The sequence below is a fragment of the Pimephales promelas genome, chromosome 5, assembly GCF_988280905.1.
Source record: "Pimephales promelas chromosome 5, fPimPro1.hap1.1, whole genome shotgun sequence".
Classification (NCBI taxonomy): domain Eukaryota; kingdom Metazoa; phylum Chordata; class Actinopteri; order Cypriniformes; family Leuciscidae; genus Pimephales; species Pimephales promelas.
The window spans coordinates 18483229-18498396 of NC_142773.1; the positions used below are offsets into that span (position 1 = coordinate 18483229).

Sequence of the window (15168 nt, forward strand, 5' to 3'; positions counted from 1 at the left end):
ACGCGCACACAGGTTTCCCGGCAACGCGATCCGCGCGACCGGCACGTTCTCTGTTTAGTGTCCCGCCAGCAGCAGGAGTAGTGAGCGTGACTTTAGCACAGCTGGAAAAAGTATGACTGGATTAAAACTTTCCACGGTGGATGGTGCTTTTTCTGCACGATGCTCTGTAAGAGACTGTTTAGGAGGTTGTCTTGTTGTTTTTTGTTTGATTGGACTTGAGTTTCATGAGTCTATTGGAAACTTTTGGAAATACGAATGGCCATGTTCTGTAGTGAAGACTTGATTTTTGAGGTAAGATAACCTGCATGTTTGTTTTTAATGTAATTTATTTGATTTGTTTAGATTGCATTCTCTGTATTGTATTGTAAATTGTATTGTAAGAGCATAAAAAAATAAAATAAAAAGAAACATTTGTCTTAATTAACTTTATAAAGAAATGAAAATAATCTAAACGGTAACTACTTTGCCATTGAGGACAAAACATATCTGTTTAAATGACTGCTGCAACAGGGCAGGCTGTGTAAGGTGTTTTTTTTTTTTTTTTTTTTTTTAAATAACGGGCTCGGGTCGGACTCGGGCTGATCATTCTGATGAGGTGTCGGACACGGGCCTGGCTAGGGCCTGGACGTCTCGGGCCAGGGCCGGGCTAGGGCCTAGATTTGAGGCCCGTGCAGGGCTCTAAATCTTTGTATAAATTCTACAGCATCATCAATGGAAGAAACACTGAAGGCCCTTTCACATGACCATCCTGTCAACGTTCCCCTATGCAGTGAACTCAGTAAAGAGAAAGGTCAAGCTACAACTAGATCAGAAAAGATAGATCAGAAAAATGGATGGATGGATAGATTATGTCATATCATTTTATCAACCTAAACCAGGCTAGCAAACAAAGGGTACGAAATGTTGGCAAGCGGACAAAAATGGCCCCCAAAAAACCCTGGGGGGTAATTAAATTCTCCCTCTATTAGTAAGGAAGACAGAGATGTCACGTCAGTATCGCACCCCAGTTCGCACCTTTGCCGCATATTCCTGTCAATCAACAGTCACCACAGGACATCCTGTTTGTGAATGGCGGCTGCCTTTGGGGCTTAATGAGCTTTCACACATTTCAAGAGAGACAAAATGTTAGCTAAATATTCCCTGTCTGTTGTCTCGTCTACTTATCATCCGCCTCACATCTCTGATCACCAGCGCCGAGGAACCACCCGAGTGTAAAAAATGAAATTGTTTGCTTACAATGCATGGGACATTTCGATGAGAGGTCTGAAGTGAATTTAAAACACATTCAATAAAAGATTTGACCTAGGGCTGTTTTTCTCCAGTGCAGTGAAATTATGCATTGAAACGGTTGACCCTGCTAAAAGTGTGACTGTCAATGTACCAGTACCTCCGAAACCAGCCTGAATACAGAAATCCTAACAGGGTCTGATAAGACGGAACAAGACAATGAATTATCAGGAAACCCAGATAATTACTAACGTGGTGAATCCACAGTACCAGAAATATCACAGCGCTCTGAATAGAGAGTCTTTAAGGAGGCAGGAGAAAATAGTATTTCATATTAATATTAAAGATCTGCAGCACAGGAGGGCTAATGATGCCTTGGATGCCTATTAATGATACATAATAGAGAATTCTGGAAGTCTGAGCGCTCCATTTGGGGAGGCAGGCTATTGGAAGTTCAGTCACTTTGCTTTGTTCAATCACACACAGAATTTAAATGTAGTTTTTTTTTTTTCCCCCAGGAAATTGTCGTGTCCTGTCAGAGAGACAATGCACTTTTTCATTCTTGAGAAAAGACAATAAAGCATATCCGAATGAGAAAATAAAGCCAAACCAAAAGTGCCAATCATGGCACCTATTATCTTCTGTTAAAATGAAGTGGTGAGTCTGATGTCCTTGGACAAGTTCTTACCAGTGAGCTGGTGTAGGTGGGGTCAGAGGTGTCTTCCTGCAGATAACGGGATAGGCCGAAGTCCGACACCTTGCACACGAGGTTGCTGTTGACCAGGATGTTGCGGGCAGCCAGGTCTCGGTGGACGTAATTCATTTCCGACAGATACTTCATCCCTGCAGCGATTCCCCTCAACATCCCCACCAGCTGGATCACCGTGAACTGCCCGTCGTTTTGCTACCACACAACACAAATATGACTTGACATTCACCAATATGTCAAAGCTTAATCAAATGAACTCTCTGTGTTTAGCTGTACACATCTGGTGGTTACCCTGGTGAGTCCATTTAAAATGATTTGAATAGGGGTCGAAAACAGGACGTAGAACTTCAATTAACATTGAAATGTAACTTAATGTTATGTATTAATGTTATTAACCCTCAGGTGCTCTTCGTTTCGGAGTCACACTTGTTATCTTCCCGGTCAAAAGTGACCGGACACCTAAAAATTACATTTCCTCCATCCCAGCTAAACCAATGCAATTTATTTTTGTTCTATAATATTTATTCTTTGTAATTTAGTATTTTCAGACAATTTGATTGAATTTATTAATATTTATGCAATATTTATGGTATATTTTGCCATGGATATATACAGTATATATATATATATATATATATATATATATATATATATATATATATTTTTTTTTTTTAAATGATTAATGCAGTATTTTAGTTTAATATAGAGTCTAGGCCTTCAGAAAAAAAAAATATATATATTTTTGAAGAAAATTAGCACCATCTGGTTACAGTATAGAGAAAAAGCGTAGAATCATGGTGTAACTACTAGATGGCATGTACAGCTCTCTGTGGAGAGGCGTGTGAATTCCCCAGATGTTTATGAACACATTTTTTTTTTTTTTTTTTTGGTGGATTAGAATATATAGTTGAAACAATCTCAAAAACGATTTTTTATTAAAAAAATGTAAAAAAAAAAAAAAAATACTTTGTTTTTGTCAATTTCCCATTCATTTCCTATGGGGTCATTTTTGACCAAAGACCACAAGTGTGACTATTTTTTTTTTTAAGACCACTTAGCATGCTCGGATCATGACCTCAATTTTTTTGTGTGTTCACATACACAATGCCGAAAAGTCACCACGTTTCGTAACATTCAGATGAAACTGTGATTTTTAAAAATTCAAAACATACTTTTTGTAATCAAAATGTATTGGTGTGTATGTGTATAAAAGTGTGTTTGTATGTGTGTGTGTCTGTGTGTGGGTTTGTCTGTTTTGCACTCTAAATGTTGTAGAGTGTCACCCCTTTCCTGCGGTGTACTTTTTTTTTTTTAGAATTGTGGCCGATTTGTAGATTGCACGTACAAAAATTCAGAGAATTTTTTTTTCAATTTCCCATTCATTTCCTATGGGTCGGTCATTTTTGACCGAAGACCACAAGTGTGACTATTTTTTTTTTTACGACCACTTAGCATGCTCGGATCATGACCTCATTTTTTTTTTTTTTTTTTTTTTTTATTCACATACATAATGCCATAAAAGTCACCAAGTTTCATAACATTCCGATGAAGCCGTGATTTTTAGAAATTAAAAACAGAAAATATTTCGGTCAGAAATGACCGAAGAGCACCTAAAGCACAATTTTATTAAAAGACAAACCCTTCTATAATTTGAGAACAGCAGCACGGACAAAATAAACATAAATAAAATAAATATGATAAAATATTTCCACAACCATGAAAGAAACATATTGATTTAGCTTTTTTGAGGATCATTTGTGTTTAACAATCTTCACCAGTAGCTGTCTTAAAAATGTGAACAGCACACAGTGGGGGACATTTTTCGAAACTTCTGTACACAGTTGCCATGTTGCACAAGTGAAAGCTTTGAACTGAACGCACGATAACAAACAGGGGTGGGGTATGTGGATCAATGGTGACGCTACTCGGATGTGGTGGATTTTTAAGCCGACTTCAAAGAGAACCTTTATTGTGGCTTCAGATCAAAGCTAGGGAGAACCAATCCATGAGATTGAAAAAAACAGGCTGAACATCGATTAAGCAATGTACTTCTCCATGTCAGAGGGAAAGAATGAAACAGAAAGAAAACAGAGAGAGAGAGAGAGAGAGAGAGAGAGAGAGAGAGAGAGAGAGAGAGAGAGAGAGAGAGAGAGAGAGAGAGAGAGAGAGAGAGAGAGATAGAGAGAGAGAGAGTGTGTCTGTGCTTGTTTTGGATGTTGCATTTACCCGAAGGAAAGAGTCGAGTGCCCCGTTCTCCATGAACTCTGTGACGATCATGACCGGCCGGCTTTTGGTGACCACGCCTTCAAGACGAATGATGTTGGGGTGATCAAACTGCCCCATGATTGACGCCTCAGACAGGAAGTCGCGTCTCTGCTTCTCAGAATAACCCGCCTTCAGTGTTTTGATGGCAACGTAGATCTCTCGTTTTCCAGGCAGTTTCAGTCGACCTTTATATACTTCCCCGAACTCACCTGGGGTGCAGAGAGAGGAAAAATGAGTGGGAGAGTATTTAGTGAAAAGTCAAAAAATAGTGTGCACATCCCAAACACCCAAATTGGGCTCAGGTGCAGGACAACTAAGTGATAACTAAGATAAATAAATAAAATTTAGGAGAGTATTTAGAGCACAACAACTATAAAGTGGTTAAAGATTCAAGCTCATAACTATTAGACAGCAGATTCAAACTTCATAATTCAATGGATGGAAATGTGTATGTTTGGAGCAGTAGAAAGAGCTTTGAATCAATAAATTACACAGAAAATTGGTTTCCCAAAAGCAAAACCTGTCAGAAATATGTCAATGACTGAAAGTCAGAATTTGAGAAGTTATATAGTTTGACTGCATGATGGAAAATCACTTATGCACTTACTTAAATTTAGCCTTAACATCCTTAAAACGAACCACCCAAAATGAAAATGAACTTCAGTGATTCAGCAAAAAAGTATCTGTATTGATCAATCCAAGTGCATTCAAATGTTACATAACTTCAATAGCAAATAAAGACGCCTTAAAAGTCCCAAACTTTAAGTGAAACATTTCAGGATTTAAAGGCACACTATGCAAGAATCGTACCTTAATATAACAGCTTCAAAGTAATTGGTGGTAAATAAACTCGTAGTAGGGCAAATCATCCTGGTAGTAAAGATTGGATGGGCCGCCGCTGGAAAAACCAGCAATGCAAGTTTGAGAGGAGCGCCCCCGACAAATCTTGCGAGAATTACAACATGCTTTACGGCAACGACGTCACACACATCAACAACAACATATGAGGCATTAGGACACTTGCCCGCATTTCAGGCGTGATACTCAATGATGGAAAAAGCAAAGAAAATGCAGTCGGAAGAGACTAAGAAAAGGAAAAGATCATATGACTGCGCGATGAACCAGACAAGAGTTCCACTCGTCAGGCTTTTCCATAGATGTGGATTTTCACTCGTTGACGCGAACTAAAAAGCAGCACTGGATGCAACAGTGATGCTGACCTGGCGATCTTGTTGATGGACTAGTAAGTAAATATTTCTAAGTTTGTGTTCATTTTATTTTGTAATTTCACCAGAATGAATTGGGAGAGTCCGCAACGGCGATAGATTGTAGAGAGTGCGTTCAAGTGGAGAATGTGCGCATGCCGCCACATAAAGGGGACCAGACGTCCCGAAATCTAAGCTGCTGTCCTGAATCCGGCGCCAAAGGGCTCTATGCATGGCAGTATTTCCGGTGAAGGTCTTAGGATGCTCGATAACTTCCGCCGATCGCGGAGTCCAATGCAATAACGAGCATTTATATTGAATTTTATATTCCATGGTTATACTAAAGAAACGTTTGTCACAAAAACAGATAACACAGACACCACTCATTGTGTTTATGCTTCTTTTTTAAAATTATATTAAATAAACATACCTATATATACTGTAAAATTACATCTAAACGCATGAAAGTTCCGTTTCAAAGACGGGAGGATAGTAAATTTTGAAGATTTTGCCATAATCCCGTTTTCCTCAGTTTTCCTCCGCTTTAATCTCCCCAACTGGAAAATGCATATAGCCTATTGTCCTTAAAATTATACTAAAGCAAAATCTTGAGGAGTAGTTGTCTGATAAAATATTAAAAACTGTCCGTGGAGGTTGAGTCGGCCCTTTTTTGAAGTTTTCAAAGATATAGGCGCAAATTTTAATACATTGATAGGCAAATTTTCATTAATTCGTTTCGTGGAACAACCCGGTCTCATCCCAAGACGTCATATAACTGACGTTTTGGGACGTCTTTTGACCATACGTCAATATTCGCCTTTTTAGGGCCCCCTTAAACGTTGGTAGATGAGGTTATGGGATCCTAACTCTACTCCAGACCTAAACCTAACCCTAAACCTAACCCGTCACCTAACTGACGTTAAAGGTAAAGCGTCAGTTGTATGACGGCCCGGGATCGCCATCTACCGACGTTTAAGGGGGCCCTAAAAAGGCGGATATTGACGTATGGTCAAAAGACGTCCCAAGACGTCAGTTATATGACTTTTTGGGATGAGACTGTGTTACGTGGAACCACAACACGCTGTTTTTTTAGTGGCAGACTAAAGACTAATGAAAAAAAAAGTTTGGTTCAGGTTTGAAATTCATTATCTTTTATTATAGGTTATGTAGTCTAATATCATAGTAGGCCTACCAATAAACACCCCCCAGATCTCTTATTTAAAGGCACACTATGCAAGATTTGTACCTTGATATAACATCTTCAGAGGAAGATCATACCGTGAGTGCAGAGACACTCTGCATGCGTGGTATTTACGACAGCAACATTAAATACCATTAAATAAAGTACTCCACAGCAACTCTAGGGGTCGCTGTTTGACAAAAACGAATTCCTGCATAGTGTGCCTTTAATCAAGCTGATTTCTGTAACTTTTCCATGATGAGTAAACCATTTGTAGGCTAAGTAAACCAATGTGGCAAACTGTCAACTTTTAAACATGGCTCTGAATGGCACCCTAAACACTCAAGGTCTTCCTCTGAGTTTGAACCTTTGTGACGTAACACCGCTTTGACTGTCGGAAAGGAGTCAAAAGGCTTGGGACTGGACTACTGTTAACCCTAGAGAACTAAAAATATAGTTACCAAATTACCTCCAAAATGATTCAAACAGTTCATATGTGGTAGCTTAAATGTTAAGGATTTGGGCTGCAGCTCGCAACCATGTGGATGCAACTCAGGATTGAGTCACTGGGTTCATTCTGACATTCAGCATGTCACTAAACCCCAGGTTGCATACAATAACTTCAGTAGAAGCAACTCTGGAACAAAACCAAGTTAGATTATTTATATGGAGCCAGAAGTGTTATAAAATCAATATAACTCAAGAAAAAATGGGCAAAAATAGTAAGAGATATAGGTTAAAGAGAAACTCTATCAACTTTGATTTGAGTTTTAGTGGTAAAAGGTTGAGAGTATTTGTTATGATCTGTGTGATATCCATATGAGATGAATCAGTGGATTAACTTTCGCTTTCGGCATCAGAGCAGACTGAGTCATAACTCGTCTTCACCAGAGTCGAAGAGAAGAGCAGAGACCCCTAGGATGCTGTGTTGGGTGCCTTTCTTGTGTTTGTGAGTAAATGCAGACATACTGAGGGTATATAAAAGTTCAAAGAGGTACACATGCTTCAAATCTGTCCCAGAAAAGCCCCAGTCTAACACTGTATACATTATAAGGTAACACTTGACAATAAGGTTCATTAGTTAACTACATTAGTTTACATTAACTAATAATGAACTGCACTTATACAGCATTTATTCATCTTTGTTAATATTAATTTGAGCAATTCCACAGCATCACATAGCGGTGTTTAATTTCTGAATGAATACGGGTTTTATGAGAATAAATCGGGTGAACCAATGATTCAATTCATAAAGGGAGCCATTAATTCATCCTTGAATGAATCAGCCTCTTAAAAGAATCAAATGTTTAAATTACTCAATGTAGACATTTACCGCCAGCTATTGGCAGTTTTGGTTTCTTATTTAGAGAATCATTCCATTAAAAAAATAAATAAATATTTCATAGTTTGGGGATAATTCTGTTTATTTACATTTACTCAACCTCACCACATTTTAAACTTGTATGACACTCTTTCTTTTGCAGAACATAATAAAATATATTTTGAAGAATGTTGGTAACCAAACTGTTTTGGTCTATACATATATTTAAATGCCAATTCAGATGAAAAAAAAAAAAAAATCATGGCTGTTGTAGCCTACAAGTTTATGTGTAATAAATTATATGTTGAATTAAACCAAATATTTATTTCTAAAGCTACTTTTTGTAATGTATATATGATGCTTTTCTCATTGAACCTAATAATGACTTTAAAGGTTCTTTTGGGGATATTTTTTTCAGCCGAATTTAATATGCAATTAAATTAGCATTAATTAGATGTAGATTTATTTATTTTTTTTAATAAACCTTAAAAAATTAAATATTCATGTTTTTTTTATATAAATATATGGAAAACTGTTACATCAATAGCATTCAAAATGTTTATGTAATTTTAAAGCTTTTTGCTCAAAAAAGTCAAAGTGATTCATGCATTTACACATGCATGTAGCAGAAACACACCACACACCTGCCCCAATAACTTCTTCAATCTTGACGGTGGAGACATCTATTTCCTTGGCGAATTCTCTGACGGCTTCATTTGGATCTTCATAGGTGAAGGGGTCGATGTAGATCTTCATCCCCGGAGAGCCTGGCAGGGTCGGGCAGCCCATGGGAGTGTGGCAGTTCGAAAGATCTGGCCTCAAAGTGAGTTCTAGAACACAACAGAATCACACAGCTCAATGAAACGCCCACAAGTTTCCATCGCATAGTGTTATTAAAAGTCTTCATTTCAGTGCAGTAGTAAAAACATTCTGGTAAATCTATTTTTTGATACCAATAAAAGGAGGTCAAGTCTGAGCACATGATCATAAACCATTTCTGTTTTAATGCATTTATCGAATCAGTAAATAAACAAATTCAATGTGAGTGGTTAAACAAGAGGCAATCTAAAACTGAGTGGATTTATCTGAAATATGAAAATAATTACTGCACCCATCGTCTGGTGTTGATGACAACAATAGTTTCCCATAAAAAGACTGAAATAAATAGGGTTATGAATTGATTTACATAAAAATACTGGCACCAAATGATTTTCATGACATTCAGTTCCGGTAACCATTCAGTTCTTGAACGTCTGCATACTTGAATATCAGCGATGAAGCATTAAAAGTAGTTCACACAAATCATTCAGACTATTTTTTATGAATGCATGGTGCTTTAGCATCCCCTTAGAAGCTTAAAAGTTTTATTGTAACTGGATAACATCATTCAAAGGTGTTTTGTTTTTAAAGGTCTTTTAAAGAAATGCAGGTTAGGCGAAGTGGAGAGTCATAAATGTGTGTGTGTGAGCCCTGGACTGACCATCTGTCCAGGGTGCTTCCCCCTGCCTCTGGCCTAAAAGAAACTGGGATAAACTCCAGCACTATGACCCTAGAAGGTCGTACATGGAATAGATATATAGATGTGTTTATTTTTTCCCTTTTATCCCTTTAAAAACATTATGGAATCATAGCTGCCGACTATGACATCATTAAACAGCGGTGGAACACAAGACAATTGCAGTGAATCTCTCTCTCTCTCTCTGCTTCTCCAATAGAGCCGAATCAAATTCTCTTCTGCCTTTATCCCCCACAGGACCTCATAAACAGATAACGCAGACATGCTATCAAACCGCTCTCCATGGCAGAAGATGAAACTTCATGTGTAAACATTGAGGATGCGGAAAGTAATCTCAGAGAATCAGAGAGAACCAGCGACCCACACAAATAAAAGCAGCATTAAACGAGCTCTAAACGGAGGTGTGCATATCCGCTGCCCAATAAGACAAAGACCTAAAAAGCAGGTGTGCAAGCTGATGCAATCCCACTGAAAGACACAGGCTAACGTCTGCTTCAGAAGAGATGAGCACTGACTCGGACGCTGGAGGGCGGAGAGACCAGGGAATGTCACCCAGCGTGACAGGAAGGCCAAGAGACATTCAAGTCTTCCGGCACGATAATAACCCATCCTGCACATACTCGACTGACAGCCCTATAGAGTCCAGACAACACTGTGAAATGTATCAAAATTCACCCTATTTACTTAATAAATAATGAAGAATTGTATTGTGCATGATTCAACAGTCATGTTATCATAAAGAAGAAATTAGGGTTTTCATAATCTTGAAAATCATGAAAATATAATTACTTTCTTGACTGCTGAAATCAGCTGTTCTTTCTTTTTCAATGCCACGTGAGCAGGGGGAAATAATATGAATAAATAGGTAACACTTTACAATAAGGTTCGTTAGTTAACATTAGTTAACTACATTAGTTAATATGAACTAATAATGAATAGCACATATACAGCATTTGTTAATCTTTGTTAATGTTATTTTCAACATTTACTAATACTTGATTAAAATCTTGTTAACATTTAGTTAATGCACCGTGAACGAACATGAACAAACAATGAACAGCTGTATTTTCATGAACTAACATTAACAAAGATGAACAAATGCAGTAACAAATGTATTGCTCATGGTTAGTGCATGTTAGTAAATACATTAACTAATGTTAACTAATGAACCTTATTGTAAAGTGTTACCAATAAATAATATAACAGACATATTGACAGTCAATGAAAAATCAATAAATGTTAAAAAAATCAAGGCCGGTACTACATTATTTCTTACTTAAAGGGAAACTATGCAGTTATTTTAGCTTAATTTAAAGGGATACTCCACTTTTTTTTTCGAAATATGTTCATTTTACAACTCCCCCAGAGTTAAACTGTTGAGTTTTACCTTTTTTGAATCCATTCAGCCGATCTCCGGTTCTGGCAGTAGCACTTTTAGCATAGCTTAGCATACATCATTGAAGTGCACTAGACCATTAGCATTTCTCAGAAAAAAATGACCAAAGTGTTTCGATATTTTTCCTATTTAAAACTTGACTCTTCTGTTGTTACATCGTGCATTAAAACCGACGGAAAATGTAAAGTTGCTATTTTCTAGGCTGATATGACTAGGAACTATACTCTCATTCCTGCGTAATAATCAGGAAACTTCACTGTCGTACCATGAGTGCAGCAGGCGTAATGTTATGACGCAGCGCCTGAAAATAGTCCCCAGCTTCTAACGTGACCGGGACTAAGTTTGTGTATTCATTGTGCCTGCTGCACTCATGGTACGGCAGTGAAGTTTCCTGATTATTACGCAGGAATGAGATTATAGTTCCTAGTCATATCAGCCTAGAAAATCGCAATTTTATATTTTCCGTCTGTCTTACGCACGATGTAACTACAGAAGAGTTCAGTTTTTAATAGGAAAAATATCAAACCATTTTGCTAATTTTTTTGGGAGAAATGCTAATGGTCTAGTGCACTTCAATGATGTATGCTAAGCTATGCTAAAAGTGCTAATGCCAGAACCGGAGATCGGCTGAATGGATTCAAAAAAGGTAAAACTCAACAGTTTAACTCTGTAAAATGAGCATATTTCCAAAAAAAGTGGAGTATCCCTTTAACAGCTTCAGAGTTATTAAAATGTTTATATGACTTCTTTCGGGTTGAATGGTGGGCATCTCAACCCCCCCCCCCCCCTGGTGCCTGTGAGCGGAAAAATCTCACTTGCAGCTTCGGTGCGGCGAGCCGCCGGCCTCAGCATCAGGAAGTATCGCGTGACATCAGCTCTTGCGATGTAACATATTCCTTTACGGCAGTGGTTCTCAAACTGGGGGTCGCGACCCCTCGGGGGGTCACGGAATGATTTCAATGGGTCGCGAGTTGGTTTGAAAAATTTATTTATTTTTAGATTACAATAAATATTTTTCAATACTGAAAAATTAATAGTACAACTAATATTTTTCTTAATATTTTCTTATTTTTAAAGACTGAAGTGATTAGAAGGTTTCAATTAAAAAATATATATATATTTCTTGACTCGAAGATATGACGTCACCGTGTGGCGACTGATCGCTTGTTATCAATAGCGCACGCAACTGCACGTGGAAACTGCAACTTCAAGAATGGATAAATTTGTAATTCGCAAGGTTAAAAAAGTTGAGAAAATTGTGGACAGTCTGCCTGAGTCATCTGAACCGTGTACATCTACTAAACACAAGAGCAAGACCCCTTCTGACCAATGTAGGAAACGTCGGAAATATCAAGAGGAATTCATAAAGTATGGATTCACTTGCTCTACTGTCAATGACGTGGACCATCCTCAGTGTGTAATCTGTTCAGAAGTGCTTGCCCATGAAAGTATGAAGCCAGGAAAAATGCAGAGACATTTGGAGACAAGACACCCTGCTTGTGTTGAAAAACCTATAGACTTTTTTCGCAGAAAAGAGAAGGAATTACAGAATCAAAAACGCACACTCGCACAACAAACCCAAATTACCGCTAATGCTCTGAAGGCATCTTATGAGGTCGCATACCTGATAGCACAGTCCAAAAAGCCACACTCGATCGGTGAAACCTTGATTAAGCCCGCAGCTGTGGCTATGTGTCGGGCCATGCATGGCGAGAAAATTGCAAGTGAGCTTATGACTGTCCCATTGTCGAATGACACGATTGCTCGCCGTATTCATGATATTTCAAAAGACATAAAGAGTCAATTGATTAATAGGTTAAATGGAAAGAAATATGCGTTACAGCTCGACGAATCTACAGATGTGTCTAATTCTGCTCAGTTGCTGGCATTCATCAGATACACATTTGATGGAAAACTGCACGAGGAAATGCTTTTCTGCTCAGTGCTGGAGGGGACTTGTACGGGCAGTGACATTTTCAACAAGCTGGACACCAGACTAAAAGAGATGCGACTTTCATGGGATAACTGTGTTGGCGTATGTACTGATGGTGCAGGTGCAATGGTAGGTAAAAATAAGGGACTGAAGGCAAAGGTTTTAGAAGTGGCTCCTCATGTTAAGTTTACGCACTGCATCATTCACCGTGAGTCTCTTGCTAGCAAAGCACTTGACAGTGAGCTTAACAGTGTTCTCAAAAGTGCAATAAAAATTGTAAATCACATAAAGTCACGTCCAGTAACCAGTAGACTGCTAGCCACCCTTTGCAATGAGATGGGCTCGCAGCACGAAGCGCTACTGTTTCATACCGAAGTCCGGTGGTTATCTCGCGGGAAGGCACTCGGCCGGCTTTACGAACTGCGTGACGAAGTGCACTCGTTGTTGAAAGAATCTAAATCTGAATTCGCGCACCACCTGAAAGATCCAGATTGGTTATCAAAACTTGCTTATTTGGCCTGTATATTTGAAAGGCTTAACATGCTTAATCTTTCATTACAAGGTCCAAACACAAACATCTTGACAATGAATGAGAAAATTGATGCATTTGTGAAAAAGCTGGAAAGATGGGCTGAGCGAGTTGAACAAGGTAATGTGGAGATGTTTCCTGAGCTGGATGAACGTCTGGAGGAGAATGGACTGAGTCTCGGGAACTTGAAAACACACATCACTGGTCATCTCCACTGCCTTTTGGAACAATTCCAGAAGTATTTTCCAAAAGAGACGCAACCAGAACTGTATGACTGGATACGACAACCATTCACTGAAACTAGGACTAATCTCCCCACAAAACTGGAAGATGCTTTGCTGGAGCTGTCCAGTGATCGGACATTAAAAACTTTATTTTCCAATTCCACACTACCTGAATTTTGGATCGCAGTGGCAGAAGAATACAGAGAGTTATCCGATGTGGCTATGGATGTACTGCTTCCGTTTGGATCTACGTATTTGTGCGAGAAGAGTTTTTCCGCTGTCACATACATGAAAAATAAATACAGATCACGTCTTGATGTTGAGGACGATCTGCGAGTAGCCGTATCCAACATCAGGCCACAGATTAATCTTTTGTGCACCGAAAAACAAGTGCACCCATCCCACTGAAAGGTACAGTAAAGTTGAAGTTATGGAAGCACAAATTTCAGCCACATAAGAAAACATTTGATAATTGCGATTTTTTTTTTATCTACAAATTGAGTGTACATTCTGACTTGTTTCCTCATAATTGTGGAAAATAAACTTGCAGTGAAAGTTATAAGAATTGCATGATACCTTTTTTATGTTTTATTCAAGGTCCATAGGAAGTGGATTTAAAACCACTTTTTTGTTTGTTTATTGTTTGTGTATGCTGTGTGGGTCGCAAGATCTCCTTGATGTTAGTTTAGGGGTCGCTTGAGAACCACTGCTTTACGGCAACACTGCACATATCCAGGAACAAGGTTGAGAGGGATGGAGTTTGTCACACTATCGTCATGGCTGAGCCGGCATATAAGATACAGAAAGCTAGGAAATTTGCGGGTGTGATATTGAAACATCTCACAGCACGGATGTACCATTACAAATAAAACATCTCCAAATAAAACAACTCCTGCACTGTAAAAAATATTTTCAAGATTTGTTATCACAACATATTTTCTTTTGTCAAATCAACTTTATAATAATTTATTTAGTTGAGATAACTTATTATTTTGAGTTTCTGATGGTTAAATTAATCTCCTTCATTGTATTAACTCACTTTTTCCAGTTCAATCAACTTAAAATTTTAAGGCAACCCAGGTTACTTACTTTAAGTTAAACCAACAATATTTTTTTTACAGTTTAGTAATCACAACAATTTTTCTTTTGTCAAATCAACTTAAATAATTTATTTAGTTCAGATAACATATAATTTTGAGTTTCTGGTGGTTAAATTAATCTCCTTCATTGTATCAACTCACTTTTTCCAGTTTAATGAACTTAAAATTTTAAGGCAACCAGGTTACTTACTTTAAGTTAAACCATCAATATATTTTTACAGTGTGGTAACTCTAGTAGAGCATTCATTTAGTTCGTTTGTTAAATAAGAGGCGATCTGAAATCTGTTATTTTTGAAATCAAAGTGCTCGTTGCCGCTCGGAGCGATCAGTTTCAGTGGATTCAGTGTTCTGTTGTGACGCGCACTGTCTTCAAACGGACGCGCGCTCAATCCGTTGCGGGGACTGAGAGACTCATTACGGTGAAATCACAAAACCCAATGCACAAAAAACATGTCCCTGCTTGAAATACAGCCACTAATAAACAATCGGTTTTGATTAGGAAAATAAACTATACTATTAGTAGGGATTAGAAGAACCCAGAACCTGTGAAACACATGGCAAAA

General features: G+C 38.1%; 1 protein-coding gene across 2 annotated transcripts in view; it reads right to left on the bottom strand.

Moving 5' to 3' along the window:
* Positions 1-15168, bottom strand: part of ephb1 (EPH receptor B1) — a 306795-nt gene that overhangs the window by 23502 nt on the left and 268125 nt on the right. For both annotated transcript variants that reach the window (XM_089131064.1, XM_089131063.1), the window contains exons 10-12: positions 8552-8737; positions 4163-4410; positions 1916-2131 (exon numbers count right to left, since the gene is read on the bottom strand). In XM_089131064.1, coding sequence (XP_088987190.1) covers positions 1916-2131; positions 4163-4410; positions 8552-8737 — 650 coding nt within the window. The remainder of the gene's footprint in view (positions 1-1915; positions 2132-4162; positions 4411-8551; positions 8738-15168) is intronic.